This window comes from Nannobrachium achirus (genome assembly GCF_963921795.1).
Source record: "Nannobrachium achirus genome assembly, chromosome: 16".
In the NCBI taxonomy this organism is placed as follows: Eukaryota; Metazoa; Chordata; class Actinopteri; order Myctophiformes; family Myctophidae; genus Nannobrachium; species Nannobrachium achirus.
The window spans coordinates 50,529,851-50,544,984 of NC_137823.1; the positions used below are offsets into that span (position 1 = coordinate 50,529,851).

Sequence of the window (15,134 nt, forward strand, 5' to 3'; positions counted from 1 at the left end):
GCAGAGCCGCAGAAGAACACAGAGCATGGAGATGAGATGCTACAGAAGATTCATGGGTATCTCCTACACCCAACATGTCACTAACGAGGACGTCCGGCAAAAGCACTACTGTAACTGTATATAAATTGATATACTGTACTAGTAACACCTGCATTTTTCTCCATCATTTTCCTCTGCTTACTCTAAGCTGTGAGTAAGCAATTGTGTCAATCAATATAGAAATAGAAACAATTTTGCACGACTATGCAGTGTAAGATTTCCTTTTATATCAGGCCATTCCTCTGAAAGCAATGTTACAGTATTTCCATGCAATAAAACTGTAATAATAATGCTTGCAATAACATTTTTTTTGTAATACTTTTGCAGACGTTCCCCTAAAACCTGTCTCCTAAAGTAAAAATGTCAAAGTAAGAACAACTTTTATGTTGGACAAGGCACTGAATATTAAATAATGGATTGCATGGAGTGTAATGTCTTTCTAGCTTGGCTTCTAAGTTCTCACCGCCGCAATTTGTCTCTGCAACATTCTAATGCTTAAGGTATGCTCTGTTCTAAGATGGTGTCATGCACAGAATATACCAGATCTACAAGTTCACAACGTTCATGCATGGGATGGGACGCATTGTGTAGAATGACTCCATAGTACAACAAATTAATAATTCTGATTAAAATGGTTTTGTCTTGTTGCAAATGTTTGGTCACTCTGAACTATGCTTTACATTCAAAGTGCTACATACAGTAAAGCTGTACTGATGACACTCAAATGATGCCTCAAAATGTAAATACAAGCAACACATCTCCCCCCAACCAACCAACTCACACTCTTATTCATCACGCTCCAAAAATTATCCTACCATTTGATGAACAATCATCCCTCACTGACATTCCCTTCATCACTGGCCCACGTTTTCTCTCTAATCACATCATTTACCATTCCTCCTTCTCAATGGCATTTCCCTGACTCATGAGTTCCTGTCTTAATGAGACACCGGGAGATAATCGCTCCTTGAGGGGGCAGAAGCAACAGAGATCACCGTGTCCTGCATGATGTCACTCCCTATCATGGCCCTATCAGCTTTAAAAGAACAAAAGGATATCGACGCCGTCATTCAGAAACCTTGTATCTCCATATTTCAAAATGCAATTTTTTTACATCATTTGTCCCCCCAAAAAAAGGAAATATAGTATAAATCGGTAGATCTAGAAGCTCACAGTGCATTGCGATACTGTGCATTGTGAGCTTGTAGATAAGCAATTCACATGATTCTTTAAATATTTAGAACTATTTTATTTAAACATGTTTGAAAATGTCATTCTATTCTATTCCCAAAATAGGTATGCCAGGTTGAAAGTGGTTAACTCTCTCTGTCTGTGGGTTTTATAAATATTTAACAAATCAAAAGTAACAAGTGCAGACATGCTTCTGGCTAAAATAACAGCACTGGATCCAGATCCAAGGTTACCGTTTTTACTTTACCACCAGACTAGTGCAGATATAACACTTTTGAATCAGCAGTCCTGTGCCAGATTTATTGAACTATCTACTGTAGTTGCAGTGCATAGCATGATGTCTCACTCCAGGCAATACATTATGAGAATATAAAAGGACTGCACTTCAATTGTTCATTGTAACATTATTGTATGGAAATAATGGATCTAGTTTTATTATTTGCATAGCTTTGATATCATCACACAAAATTTTTAAAAAATAGAAAAGAAAAGGTAATTACATTCCAAAAACGTCTGTTATTGAATGTATTTTATGTGCAACAAAGACAAGCGTTCGCATTTTGGTGAAGTTGTGAATAGATCTTGCCTACTAGACAATTTTACACATGATAAACCGTTTATAAACCGATAAAACAGATTATTCGATCAATAAAATTGCCCAACCTTGAAGTTGAACCCATGACAATAGGATTGACTTTTGAAACACAGAAAGAATGGAGACCTCCTGGGTGATCCAAACGGACAGCGTCTTGCACTATAGGCACATGCTGTGTCCTTTCCTGTCCTTCCCATACTGTTGCAGATGACAGCGGGCCAACAAGAGCAGCATGGGGGAGTGCTGTGCATGTACTTCTTCTGTTGGCTGAGGAAATACCGAGATACCTGCCTTTACTTGGACTTAACTGGCAACGGTTATCTCATGTGCCAGAGGCACATTAAGCCTGATTTTCCCTTGTTACATTAGAGAGGAAATCTCTCCTAAGCCTTATTACTGCTAGTGGGAGGTGTGGTAGTCCACATACAGTAGCTGATAGAGTTATACTTGCTGCTGTCATGGCCCTCTGGCTTGTTTGTCTTACCCTTGTTCTGTGTTTAAGCAGGTATAGTAGGGCAGGAGAGAGGGGTCTACCAGCACCCCAATGACATGTTTTCGAAACCTGTTTTTTTTGGACCGTTATGATGTCTAGTTATGATTTCTGCTTGTTGCCGTCGCCAACTAATACCCCATGGGGTTCATTTTTAACCTTTTCTCACAACTATTCCCAATCTGAACCATACAATGGTCATAACAGAAAATGCCATAACTCTTGATGTAAACAACCTACAGGGACAAATGAACACACTTTTCTATATGATTTTGACCCAGGGAATTCATTAAAGTGGTTATTTTTAACATTTAAGTACATCTTGACCCTATTTCAGGACAGAAACGTCGAAAAATAACCCAAAAATGATCAAAACACGTCTATACTTCTCTTTGTACAGATAAATTAAGGTGTATTATTTTTATACCACAGGTTTTTTAGGACCCTTATGATGTCTAGTTATGATTTCTGCTTGTTGCCGTGGTCAACTAATTTCCCATGGGGTTCATTTTTAACCTTTTCTCACAACTATCACCAATCTCAACCATACAATGGACATAACAGAAAATGCCATCACTCTTGATGTAAACAACCTACAGGGACAAATGAACACACTTTTCTATATGATTTTGACACAAGGAATTCATTTCCGGCATCATTTTTAACATTAAAGCACATCTTGACCCTATTTCAGGACAGAAACAGCGAAAAACGACCAGAAATGTTCAAAACACATCTATATTTCTCTTTGTACAAATACATTAACGTGTATTCTTTTTATACCACATGTTTTTTAGGACCCTTATGGTGTCTAGTTATGATTTCTTCTTGTTGCCGTGGTCAACTAATGTCCCATGGGGTTCATTTTTAACCTTTTTACATCTATCCCCAATCTGGACCATACAATGGACATAACAAAATGCCTTAACTCTTGAAGTAAACAACCTACAGGGACAAATGAACACATTTTTCTATATGATTTTGACACAAGGAATTTATTTACGTCATCATTTTTAACATTCAAGCACATCTTGACCCTATTTCAGGGCAGAAACAGCGTAAAACGACCAGAAAATGTTCAAAAACATCTATATTTCTCTTTGTACATATAAATATTAAGGTGTATTCTTTTTATACCACTTGTTTTTTGAACCCTAATGGTGTCTAGACAATATTGCTTCTTGTTGCCGTGGTCAATCAACGTGGCTTGGGGTTCATTTTAACCCTTTCTTACACCTATCCCCAAAACAAAACATAAGATGGAGATAATAGAAAATACCATAACTCTTGAAGTAAACAACATACAGAGACAAATCAACACATTTTCCCACATAATTTGCACCCAAGGAACTCATTAACGTGGTTATTATTAAGATTCAAGCACATTTTGACACTACTTCATGGCAGAAACTGCAAAAGATTTGCAGAAAATATTCAAATCACATCTATATCTCTATATCTATATTCTCTTTGTACAACATTTCTAAGGTCACACGTCATGTTTCTTAGTACCCTAATGGTGTCTAGTGTCAAGATTTAGTAGTGTTGCCCAACTCATGTCCCATGGGGTTCATGTTTTTTCCCCAGATATGTTTTTGGGCTTTTATGCCTTTATTGACAGGACAGTAGACTGACAGGAAACAGGGAGAGAGAGTGACACGCAGCAAATCTGGACGGGCTCGGGGATCGAAACAGCGACCCACCGCAGGCTACACAAAGCCTACTGTATGTGGGATGCTCCCAGACCATTTTGAATCGATGTCCGTAAGTTATCAAAGAACAATTTCACTGGTCAGTGTCTTCCATCTCATCAAACTCCACCTCATCCTCTTCCGATATCATCATCATTATCATCACTGAGGACAGCCAACAGGTCAATGAGTGATTGGGGAAGAATTGGCCCACAAGACCAGACAGGCTCCAAAGTCCATCCTTCCGTCTTCTGCCACCCCTGACCTTCGTCATAGGTTTAGGCCCCCACAAGATTGGCTCAGCTGCTGGCTTGTAACAGGCCACTCACTCTATAGTTCACCCGCTGGATGTGGGGGATGAGCATATTGGCAGAGGGGCAGGCAGGCAAAATGCACTCTAGACCTGCTGAAGAGGGTCTCGTCTTCACCCACCAGTTTATTCAGCATCTTGCTCCTAGCCTGGTCGACTGATGTCTCGCGTGCTTGATTTTACATCACACACGTGAAGGCTTCCAGCTGTTCCTGCACTTCCGGCTTCAACTTACACTCATTGCCCAGCCGGCTGTAGAATGATTGTTTCGATTATTGCTAAATATGGTCTCTCAAAATGTTGCATAATGCAACATTTTGAGAGAAATGCTTGGCGATGAGTGTAAGTTGAAGCCGGAAGTGCAGGAGCAGCTGGAAGCCTTCGCGTGTGTGATGTAAAATCAAGCACGTGATACATCAGTGAACTATGGTAGGAGCAAGATGCTGAATAAACTGGTGGGAGAAGACGAGACCCTCTTCAGCAGGTCTAGAGTGCATTTTGCCTGCCTGCCCCTCTGCCAATATGCTCATCCCCCACATCCAGCGGGTGAACTATAGAGTGAGTGGCCTGTTACAAGCCAGCAGCTGAGCCAATCTTGTGGGGGCCTAAACCTATGACGAAGGTCAGGGGTGGCAGAAGACGGAAGGATGGACTTTGGAGCCTGTCTGGTCTTGTGGGCCAATTCTTCCCCAATCTCTCATTGACCTGTTGGCTGTCCTCAGTGATGATAATGATGATGATATCGGAAGAGGATGAGGTGGAGTTTGATGAGATGGAAGACACTGACCAGTGAAATTGTTCTTTGATAACTTACGGACATCGATTCAAAATGGTCTGGGAGCATCCCACATACAGTAGGCTTTGTGTAGCCTGCGGTGGGTCGCTGTTTCGATCCCCGAGCCCGTCCAGATTTGCTGCGTGTCACTCTCTTTCCCTGTTTCCTGTCAGTCTACTGTCCTGTCAATAAAGGCATAAAAGCCCAAAAACATATCTGGGGAAAAAACATGAACCCCATGGGACATGAGTTGGGCAACACTACTAAATCTTGACACTAGACACCATTAGGGTACTAAGAAACATGACGTGTGACCTTAGAAATGTTGTACAAAGAGAATATAGATATAGAGATAAAGATGTGATTTGAATATTTTCTGCAAATCTTTTGCAGTTTCTGCCATGAAGTAGTGTCAAAATGTGCTTGAATCTTAATAATAACCACGTTAATGAGTTCCTTGGGTGCAAATTATGTGGGAAAATGTGTTGATTTGTCTCTGTATGTTGTTTACTTCAAGAGTTATGGTATTTTCTATTATCTCCATCTTATGTTTTGTTTTGGGGATAGGTGTAAGAAAGGGTTAAAATGAACCCCAAGCCACGTTGATTGACCACGGCAACAAGAAGCAATATTGTCTAGACACCATTAGGGGTTCAAAAAACAAGTGGTATAAAAAGAATACACCTTAATATTTATATGTACAAAGAGAAATATAGATGTTTTTGAACATTTTCTGGTCGTTTTACGCTGTTTCTGCCCTGAAATAGGGTCAAGATGTGCTTGAATGTAAAAAATGATGACGTAAATAAATTCCTTGTGTCAAAATCATATAGAAAAATGTGTTCATTTGTCCCTGTAGGTTGTTTACTTCAAGAGTTAAGGCATTTGGTTATGTCCATTGTATGGTCCAGATTGGGGATAGATGTAAAAAGGTTAAAAATGAACCCCATGGGACATTAGTTGACCACGGCAACAAGAAGAAATCATAACTAGACACCATAAGGGTCCTAAAAAACATGTGGTATAAAAAGAATACACGTTAATGTATTTGTACAAAGAGAAATATAGATGTGTTTTGAACATTTCTGGTCGTTTTTCGCTGTTTCTGTCCTGAAATAGGGTCAAGATGTGCTTTAATGTTAAAAATGATGCCGGAAATGAATTCCTTGTGTCAAAATCATATAGAAAAGTGTGTTCATTTGTCCCTGTAGGTTGTTTACATCAAGAGTGATGGCATTTTCTGTTATGTCCATTGTATGGTTGAGATTGGGGATAGTTGTGAGAAAAGGTTAAAAATGAACCCCATGGGACATTAGTTGACCACGGCAACAAGCAGAAATCATAACTAGACATCATAAGGGTCCTAAAAAACCTGTGGTATAAAAAGAATACACCTTAATTTGTCTGTACAAAGAGAAGTATAGATGTGTTTTGAACAATTTTGGGTTATTTTTCGCAGTTTCTGTCCTGAAATAGGGCAAGATGTGCTTAAATGTTAAAAATAACCACTTTAATGAATTCCCTGGGTCAAAATCATATAGAAAAGTGTGTTCATTTGTCCCTGTAGGTTGTTTACATCAAGCGTTATGGCATTTTCTGTTATGACCATTGTATGGTTCAGATTGGGAATAGTTGTGAGAAAAGGTTAAAAATGAACCCCATGGGGTATTAGTTGGCGACGGCAACAAGCAGAAATCATAACTAGACATCATAACGGTCCAAAAAAAACAGGTTTCGAAAACATGTCATTGGGGTGCTGGTAGACCCCTCTCTCCTGCCCTACTAGTAGGCTGCCTGGTGGGTGGTGCAGGAGATGCAACCATCAGTATGATTCAGGCCAGCTGGCCTGCTTTCACTTGCCCAATAGCCTAGAAATACTCACCGTCCTCCCTTTTTTTCCTCTTTTCTTATTGTGGGCTCGCCTGGAAGGCGAGCACACGTATGTTATCTTCATTATTTATCTATCAGTCAGTCAGTATCCTCAAAACTTTGGCGCGATTCATCTCTTAAACGCTTACACCTTTCAACACCATTCAAATTTTTATGTGTTCAGCTTACTGAGGACACGTGTGCTTGTATTTTTGGTTTTGAAATGTTTTGTAGTATAAATATAAAAAAATAAAAATGTTTAACTTTAAGCACCCAATGCATTTCCAATGGGTTTAGTGAGTGGAGAGAAGGATAATAGACCCATGTTTATGTTAAGGCGCTGTGGCTGCAGTGTTCACACTTCAGATATGCTATCTATATCATTGCGTTCACACAGGTCTGCTCTCTGATTTGATCCAAATGTCTAAGCTGTGTGATGTATAAAACTATAGTTATAGTTAAAACTATAAATAAATGTCCCTCTCCACTCTACTGATTACACAGCTGTGATCAAGAATCAAGTCCGGGCGATGGGATGTAAATCCCATAGCCATATATCCTAGAGCCCGCAGGGACAGTCAGCCATATTAGTGGTTGTTGTTGGTTGTCAGGGAGATATCAAAACCAATGCATTTCCAAGTCAGATCCACAAACACAATAAAAGCCATGCTCCACTCCTCAGCAGGCTTGTCAACTCTCCTGGATCTCCCAGGAGTCTCCTGGATTTTGAACCCCTCTCCTGGGAGTCTCCTGGATTGGCAAATCTCCTGGATTTCTCCTGGATTTAGTATCAAACTCCCAAAATTCACCAGAACACAGGAAATTACATCTACTATGTACATTTTTTTCTGGGGGAGGACCCCCAGTCCCCCCGCTTTAGGGGTGGGGCAATGAATGCAAGAAAGATCAGACACATATTCACTTAAGTAATGACTTAAAAATTAGAAGTCATCATTAAAGATGTCCTTTGGTTCAGTCATCAATACATGCGTATAAAACATGCACAAAATTCACCAGAACACAGGAAATTACATCTACTATGTTACATTTTTTCGGGGGGAGGACCCCCAGACCCCCCGCTTTAGGGTTGGGGGCAATGCATGCAAGAAAGATCATATACATGTAATGACTTAAAGATGAGAAGTCATTATTATTCACCTACATTTGGCATTTTAAGGCTGAAATTGTACCAGTGCTATAAAGCAAGCCTGATAAAAGTATCAAACATGCACAAAATTCAACAGAACACAGGAAAATATATATATCTGTTAAGAGGTTTTGGGGAGAGGACCCCCAGACCCCGGTAGGGGAGTTCCGCGCACCCCCCCAAAAAATTAATCTCCTGGATTCTGACCGTCCAATGTTGACAACCCTGCTCCTCAGTCTGGAGTGGCCACATAGAAGAACGCCTTGGTTATAGACATAGTGGAGGACAGATGTGATCTGGGATTGTTAGCCTACAGTATATGCACTCAATATACTCCACTACAGTTGGAGTCCATTTGACAGTTGCTGGTTCCCAAACACAGAATCAAAAATGTAGATCTAGAACACATAGAATATGTACAGTACAGTAAGGTTCAGTAGAGTACAGTAAAAGTACAGTAAGGTTCAGTAGAGTACAGTAAAGTACAGTAAGGTACAGAAAGGTACAGTACAGAAAGGTACAGTAGAGTACAGTACAGTAAGGTACAGTAAAGTACAATACAGTACAGTAAGGTACAGTAGAGTACAGTAAAGTACAATAAAGTACAGTAAAGTAGAATAAAGTACAGTAAGGTACAGTGGAGTACAGTAAAGTACAGTAGAGTACAGTAAAGTACAGTATAGTAAGGTACAGTAGAGTACAGTACAGTAAGGTACAGTACGGTACAGTAGAGTACAGTATAGTATAGTACAGTAAGGTACAGTACAGTACAGTAAGGTACAGTAGAGTACAGTACAGTAAGGTACAGTAGAGTACAGTAAAGTACAGTAAGTTACAGTAGAATACAGCAAAGTACAGTACAGTAGAGTACAGTAAAGTACAGTAAGTTACAGTACAGTACAGTACAGTACAGTAAGGTGCAGTACAGTATAGTAAGGTACAGTACAATACTGTAAGGTACTGTACCTTACAGTACCTTAAAGTATCCTATTTGTTGGGTTGGAATCGAGCCCACACTGTTTCGAAGGAACAGTATTTCTAGTTTTGTCTCTTCTCTCACAAAAATCTTTATTTTTTATTTCTTTATTTTCCACCATACAACTTTAACACCCACCTCACCATATTCCATTTCATCCACTCTCACTCACTGACTACTGATTTACTGATCTTGTCACTTGCCCATTGCATTTTAGTTTAACCTCCTGAACACAAGTGTTAGTATTGAATGATAGGCAATGCCGCGAACACACAGCAAAACCAGATAAACATTTGGTGAAAATAGGCAAACATTTAACAAAAACATGAACATGTAGCAAAGATGCGCTGAGGGCTTGTAGAAGATGTATTTTGGCTATTTGATGTACAAAAGAATAGGGTTTAAGTGGTTTTGTTTTTAGTCTGAGATTCTTGATCATTTTCCCTTTATATTGCGTTTGTCTCCATCTGCAGAGATGGACCACTCAGCTAGAACCCTTGTTGAAACAAGAGCTAATGTAAAAAGCAATCTTTTATTCTAGACCAAACAGGCTGTCTCGACATGGAAAGGACTTACGATTTTGATAGAACTATTGGCAGGTGCGAGATTGATGTATCTATGATATATCATCATCTTGCTTTCATAACAGATGATATGTAGACAGACACTGAGCTATGCTGTTATTATCTCAGCAGGCGTAGGCACAGGTTGCAGTCAGACCCAGTGTCCCAGAACAGTTTTGAATAATTCAACAAGGTACTTAGCCTAAAATGTCCTTGTCATTGGTCTGAAGAATACCTAGACTCACATGCCAACTACTGCTTCTGAGTTCTGACTGGAGCAACATGAGCATTTAAGGTCAGTTTAACTTGGAAGCCCTCCAAGTTCCAGTAATTAGTCAGTAGTGTCACGACACTGTCTAATAATCTAAACATGAACTGCAGCTGTCGATTATCTCTTTGAGCAGTGCTGTCATCTGTCGGTTCTACAACAAATCCACTGATTCATTCCAACACATCTCTCAATAGCACTGTTTGGAAAGCCACAACCCATCAACTGTCATTACTCCCCCTAAACGACTCCAGCAATGTTTTAAGCCTCATACATTGTCCATTTATTTATTTTGGGCCCGGAATAAAGAAATCAATACATTACATAAGCACAAATCCTGTAAAAAAAAACAAAAAAAACAACAACAATGCAATGTTCTTTCTTCCATCACATGTGGATGTCTGGCAAGTGGCCAAGATGTTAGGACTTGTTTGCACTGCGGCAGCCACTGCCAGAATTCACATCACCCATTATGCTGGCAAGGAGATTCTTCTGTCCTCAGTTCAAATTTCTGCTAACCACTGTAGCTCGTGGACATTAGCTGTCACTCTAATCTGCCGCCTTACTGTTTGTGACTCTGCAGCGTTCACATTGCTTCCAGTCGGATACCTCTGGCGGCTCTCAGACATAAATTGTTTTTGTCATATGGCACCATAATGCAGTTGAATTCTGCTCCAATAGGCAAATGCTATTCTATCTTAGTTTCTCCCTTTCTGTAGTGCCTGCAACAATGAAAATAAAAGCACATGCATAGGCTCTGATATACAGAATGACAGTCAATATCCTTCAAAATCCCAGCGTACTGTAGCTTGCATTAGTTACTCTTCTATCATACAAAGACACCAGTGAATCAATGGTGAGAGTGAAGTTGATAATAAAGTATTTCAACTATCTCTCAGATGCCAAGGAAGGGGATACATTAGAATCTTGAGATCCATAGGCGATTTTAAGGGGTGTCCTAGGGTGCACGTGCACCCCCTGGCCGCCAGGCGGCCATTTTGATTTTTTTTTTTTTGTAATGTAACTTTATTTTATAATTATTAAATAAAACAGTGATCGTGATTTGTAAAATGTGCGCAAAAAGAGAGGTGGAGGGGCAAGTATAGTAGTTCACTCGACACTGACAGTAATGCTAATGAACGTGAACCAGAGGAGGTGGACGGAGCTTGCAGCAGCAGTGATCCAGCCACCGACATCACTGTGGAAGGCTCGCCGTTGCCGGAGACCGAGGCCCCGGTTCCTCCACAGCAAGCAAGCCCCACTCCAGACTCAACTGTTGTTACCCCAGGCCCAGACCCAGAGGAGCCAAATGAAGCCAACTTTGTTCATGAAAGAGACCCTTGCCATGGCCCGGATAAAGCCAAGCAGTTTTTGGCTTTGGGTCCATATCAGCCAGAAGATGTAGAATGTCCATTAAAGGCCGCTGGCGAAAAACAACGCAAATTCAGAAAGGAGTGGTTTAAAGATTTTGCCTGGCTGGAGTATAGCGTGCGCCATGACCAGGCGTTCTGCTTTCCATGTCGGGCCTTTGGTTCTGAGAACGCCGAGCAAGCTTTCAGGAGGACAGGTACATAAAGACACATCTCTGTTTACACAATGCTGTTGTACTCCCTCCAAGTGCATAGTCTATTATGTTCCCTTTTTTCAACTGTTTCGTTATATTGAAGAGAATGTGCGCAAAAAAAAAGAAATGGAGGACACGACACTGTTTGAAAAGAAACTTGCTTTTTTTCAAGAGAAGGGAATGCATAATTCTGATTCATTTGGTACATTAAAACACGTCTACACACTGTACCTCACCATACCAGTTACGAGTGCTTCAGCTGAGCGCAGTTTCTCTACTTTGAGACAACTAAAAACGTATTTACGGACAACCATGACTGATGACATTTTACAGATTGAGAAAATACACGAAATTAAAGTGCAGAAAATAATTGAAAGGTTTGCAAGTGCCAAAACCCGGAGGCTGCAGTTCATTGTGTAATAAGGATGTGTCTACTATTTGTTTTTGTGAAATGCTTATTTGACACTGTAAATGACTGCTTGATTGCTTGATGAATGATGATTAACTTGATGTTTGGCTTTATATGTCCTGGCTGTGCTGCCTCTGTCTGCAAAATAAGTAAATAAATCCTATAGATAGACATATGGTGTCTAGAAAAAGAAGCACCTGTTTTACACTTTTTTTTGTTTATATTGTGTTACATTTGGGTACAAAATTAACTGCAGAAATCCGCTAAAACAACATTACAAAACCGCTAATATCGCCTATGTTGAGATCAGTACACTCAGTCCATCTGCCAATATCCCAAATGGCTTGCCACTTAACACTGTTACAGTAGCTTCTGAATTGAGAAAAGTAAGGAATCCAAAGACAGATGGCCTCATTAAAAATAAATGATCCAAAGAGTCCAAGTCTAAAACCCTGCAGGCTCACTTTCAAATTCAATAATCAATGTAGAACATTTCCTATGAGGAGAGCCAAGAACACGTTAATGCCTTTAAAATCTGTTCTGTGAATGCTGTTCAGGGTGACTGTTGAATCCCCAGCCAGAAATACAACATGATGAGACTAAATTAATGTGGACCCTGTGAAACAAAGTTGTAAGGTTTCTGGTGCATTCTGTTGGGGGTTTCCTTGTTTTTTCCCCACAATACTAGGCTAGTCATCTTTTGATTGATACCACAACAACACATGCAATTTTACCACTATGTGGCACATCATATATTGTCCTTCATGTATGGTGAAAAAAGTAGAAGGCTGATGAGATTATTGTTCTATGCCATTTAAGTCTGCACACGCAAGGGAAATGCAGTGGGAAATATCAGTAATTGCTGCCTTGAGGAGGACTGAGTCCTCAAAACATTTCACACTCCAGGGAGACAGCATGACCTGCCATGGGCCACATATCATCACTCTCACTCTCCATCTGTCACAGAGCACGTGACAAGGTGACATGGGCTTTCTCTAACATCTCATTCATCAAGAAAAAGGCCCCATACACCTCCTCATGCAAATGTGCCCAAAAGCATCCCTTCACATGTTTTTGATATATATAAATAATTTCATTGTGCAAGATCTTTTAGATTAAACACTCCCGCTACACTACTGTGATATTGAAGGAATTGGTCTGTGCTGTGGGATTTATTATTTTAATTCCTGGGTATTTATAATAAGTAAGGTTTATTCACTAAAATAGGCCAAGTGTCACATTTACATTGAGTGAACTAACTTGCGAAAAACAGGCTGTTTAAGAATAAACAATTCACTACCGATGCCATCCAAGCTATATCCTAGAGTAGACCTATATTTATAGACTACTAGGCTACTACTAGAGCATGCAGTATGTACAGCCAAAGGCACTGTTGTGCTTTCTCTGAGGTCGATTTCACTGCATTTTCAAAAAGCTGTCGCGTCTTTGCAGCCCTTTTTAATAAATTCAACAGAATTCGAGACACTTACTTTCGTGCTTTGAAGTTCCCCATGTGTGCCGCGGAACTCCGGGACTCTTGATAATCGCTCTTCCGGCTGATTTCAAAGCATCCATGCTAATAATAAAAGGTGTGTGCGGTGTTTGCTCGGTCGGCAGGTGGATGCCTCGCGTGCACCGGGGACGTGCTCGTCCGTGGACCACAAACAGCAAAGTAGCGTTCGCTGAATTAAGGGCAAGAGACAGAGAAGTTCCTTCCCAGTTCCAGTGCACCCCGTATTTATTTTCCCCTCTGAAACCAGTGGAGTCTGGACTGATAAATGGATGGGGAGAGCATATGGGCTTAAATCGCACAACTGTCAGTCAGTCAGTCTGCTGCATGCACGCACGCACCTCTTCCCTTGCCGTTGTATTAAGTGAGAGGCAAGTGAATTCACCACACATTTAGGGCGTTCCCTTCCAATGCTACACACACCCACTTCGGAAGTGTTCAGTGTTGCCGTTTGTTCCACGGTCCGACTACGAGGGAGGGCTTGTGGCGCGTGGAATAAAAATGTCAATGTAATTACTAATTTCCACTAGAAAATAAATCTAGAACATAAATCGCCATAAAAAGCCTTATTGCGAGCGTAGGTAGCATTTACTCTGAAAACCTTCAAATCCTGTCATTCCTGTGCGTGCGTCACAGTGCGTGACACCTCATCCCAGCTCAGCAGAAGGATATAGCTGACATGTTCTGACATCACAATGTCAGAACAACATTGATGACATTGACATCAGATCCCTGATGTCATCAATATCAGCGTACTGTAGCTTTGCACTCTTCTATCATACAGACACCAGTGAATCAATGGTGAGAGAGTGATGTTGAACTTGATAATAAAGTATTTCAACTATCTCTCAGATGCCAAGGGGATAAGTTAGAATCATAAATCGCCATAAAAAGCCTTATTGCGAGCGTAGGTAGCATTTACTATGAAAACCTTCAGATCCTGTCATTCCTGTGCGTGCGTCACAGTGCGTGACACCTCATCCCAACTCAGCAAAGGATATAGCTGACATGTTCTGACATCACAATGTCAGAACATCATTGATGACATCAGATCCCTGATGTCATCAACACACGTCCTTGTCCCTTTTATGCCCATATATGGAGATCTCTGATGACATCAATATTAAGCCCATAGGCCTATCTGGGAATGCCCATATATGGACATATTGTGTCAGTCTCTTGTGGTCGCCCAGGAGTCTGCTGTCACCCAGGCCGCCAGGCGGATGTGTGCACGCGCCCATGTGCCATGATGTGCGCGACCTCGCCCTTGGGCGTCTTACTGGTATTAATTTGTTCGCTAGGGAGGTAGGTGGCTGCTAGACTCTAGACTTAGAGACTGCACAGTGCTTATCCCCCCCAGCTCTGGTCCATACATTAGAACTCTGCTCACATGAAGCTGATAGATATATAGCGCCATACCATTACCAATATGTGTGTGTGTGTGTGTGTGTGTGTGTGTGTGTGCGCGCGCGCGCAAGCAGTAATTCGTCAGTCATGCATTGCACACACTCTTCCAATCCCCCACTATAAGCTTCGCCTGAGGGCCTCAGCCTAAGTTCAACTTGGTGTGAAGTGAATACACAATTCAGCCTCCATGGGCATACATCATTACACACTATTATTTATTTGCACTGTGTGACAGCACACAAGTCCAGTAGTCCACCCAAGTTAACAAGTATTGGGGTGGTTATTGGTGAAAGCTGGGCCAGCATCATTATCTTATTCAGTGGTTTTACA

The 15,134-nt window shown here is 40.8% G+C and overlaps 1 protein-coding gene across 1 annotated transcript in view; it reads right to left on the reverse strand.

Moving 5' to 3' along the window:
* Positions 1 to 13,462, reverse strand: part of LOC308300168 (low density lipoprotein receptor adapter protein 1) — a gene marked incomplete at both ends in the record, with an annotated part of 62,351 nt that extends 48,889 nt beyond the window's left edge. The window contains one exon of the mRNA XM_080743972.1: positions 13,378 to 13,462. Within this exon, the coding sequence (XP_080600098.1) occupies positions 13,378 to 13,462 (85 nt within the window). The remainder of the gene's footprint in view (positions 1 to 13,377) is intronic.
* Between the last annotated feature and the right edge of the window lie 1,672 nt (positions 13,463 to 15,134).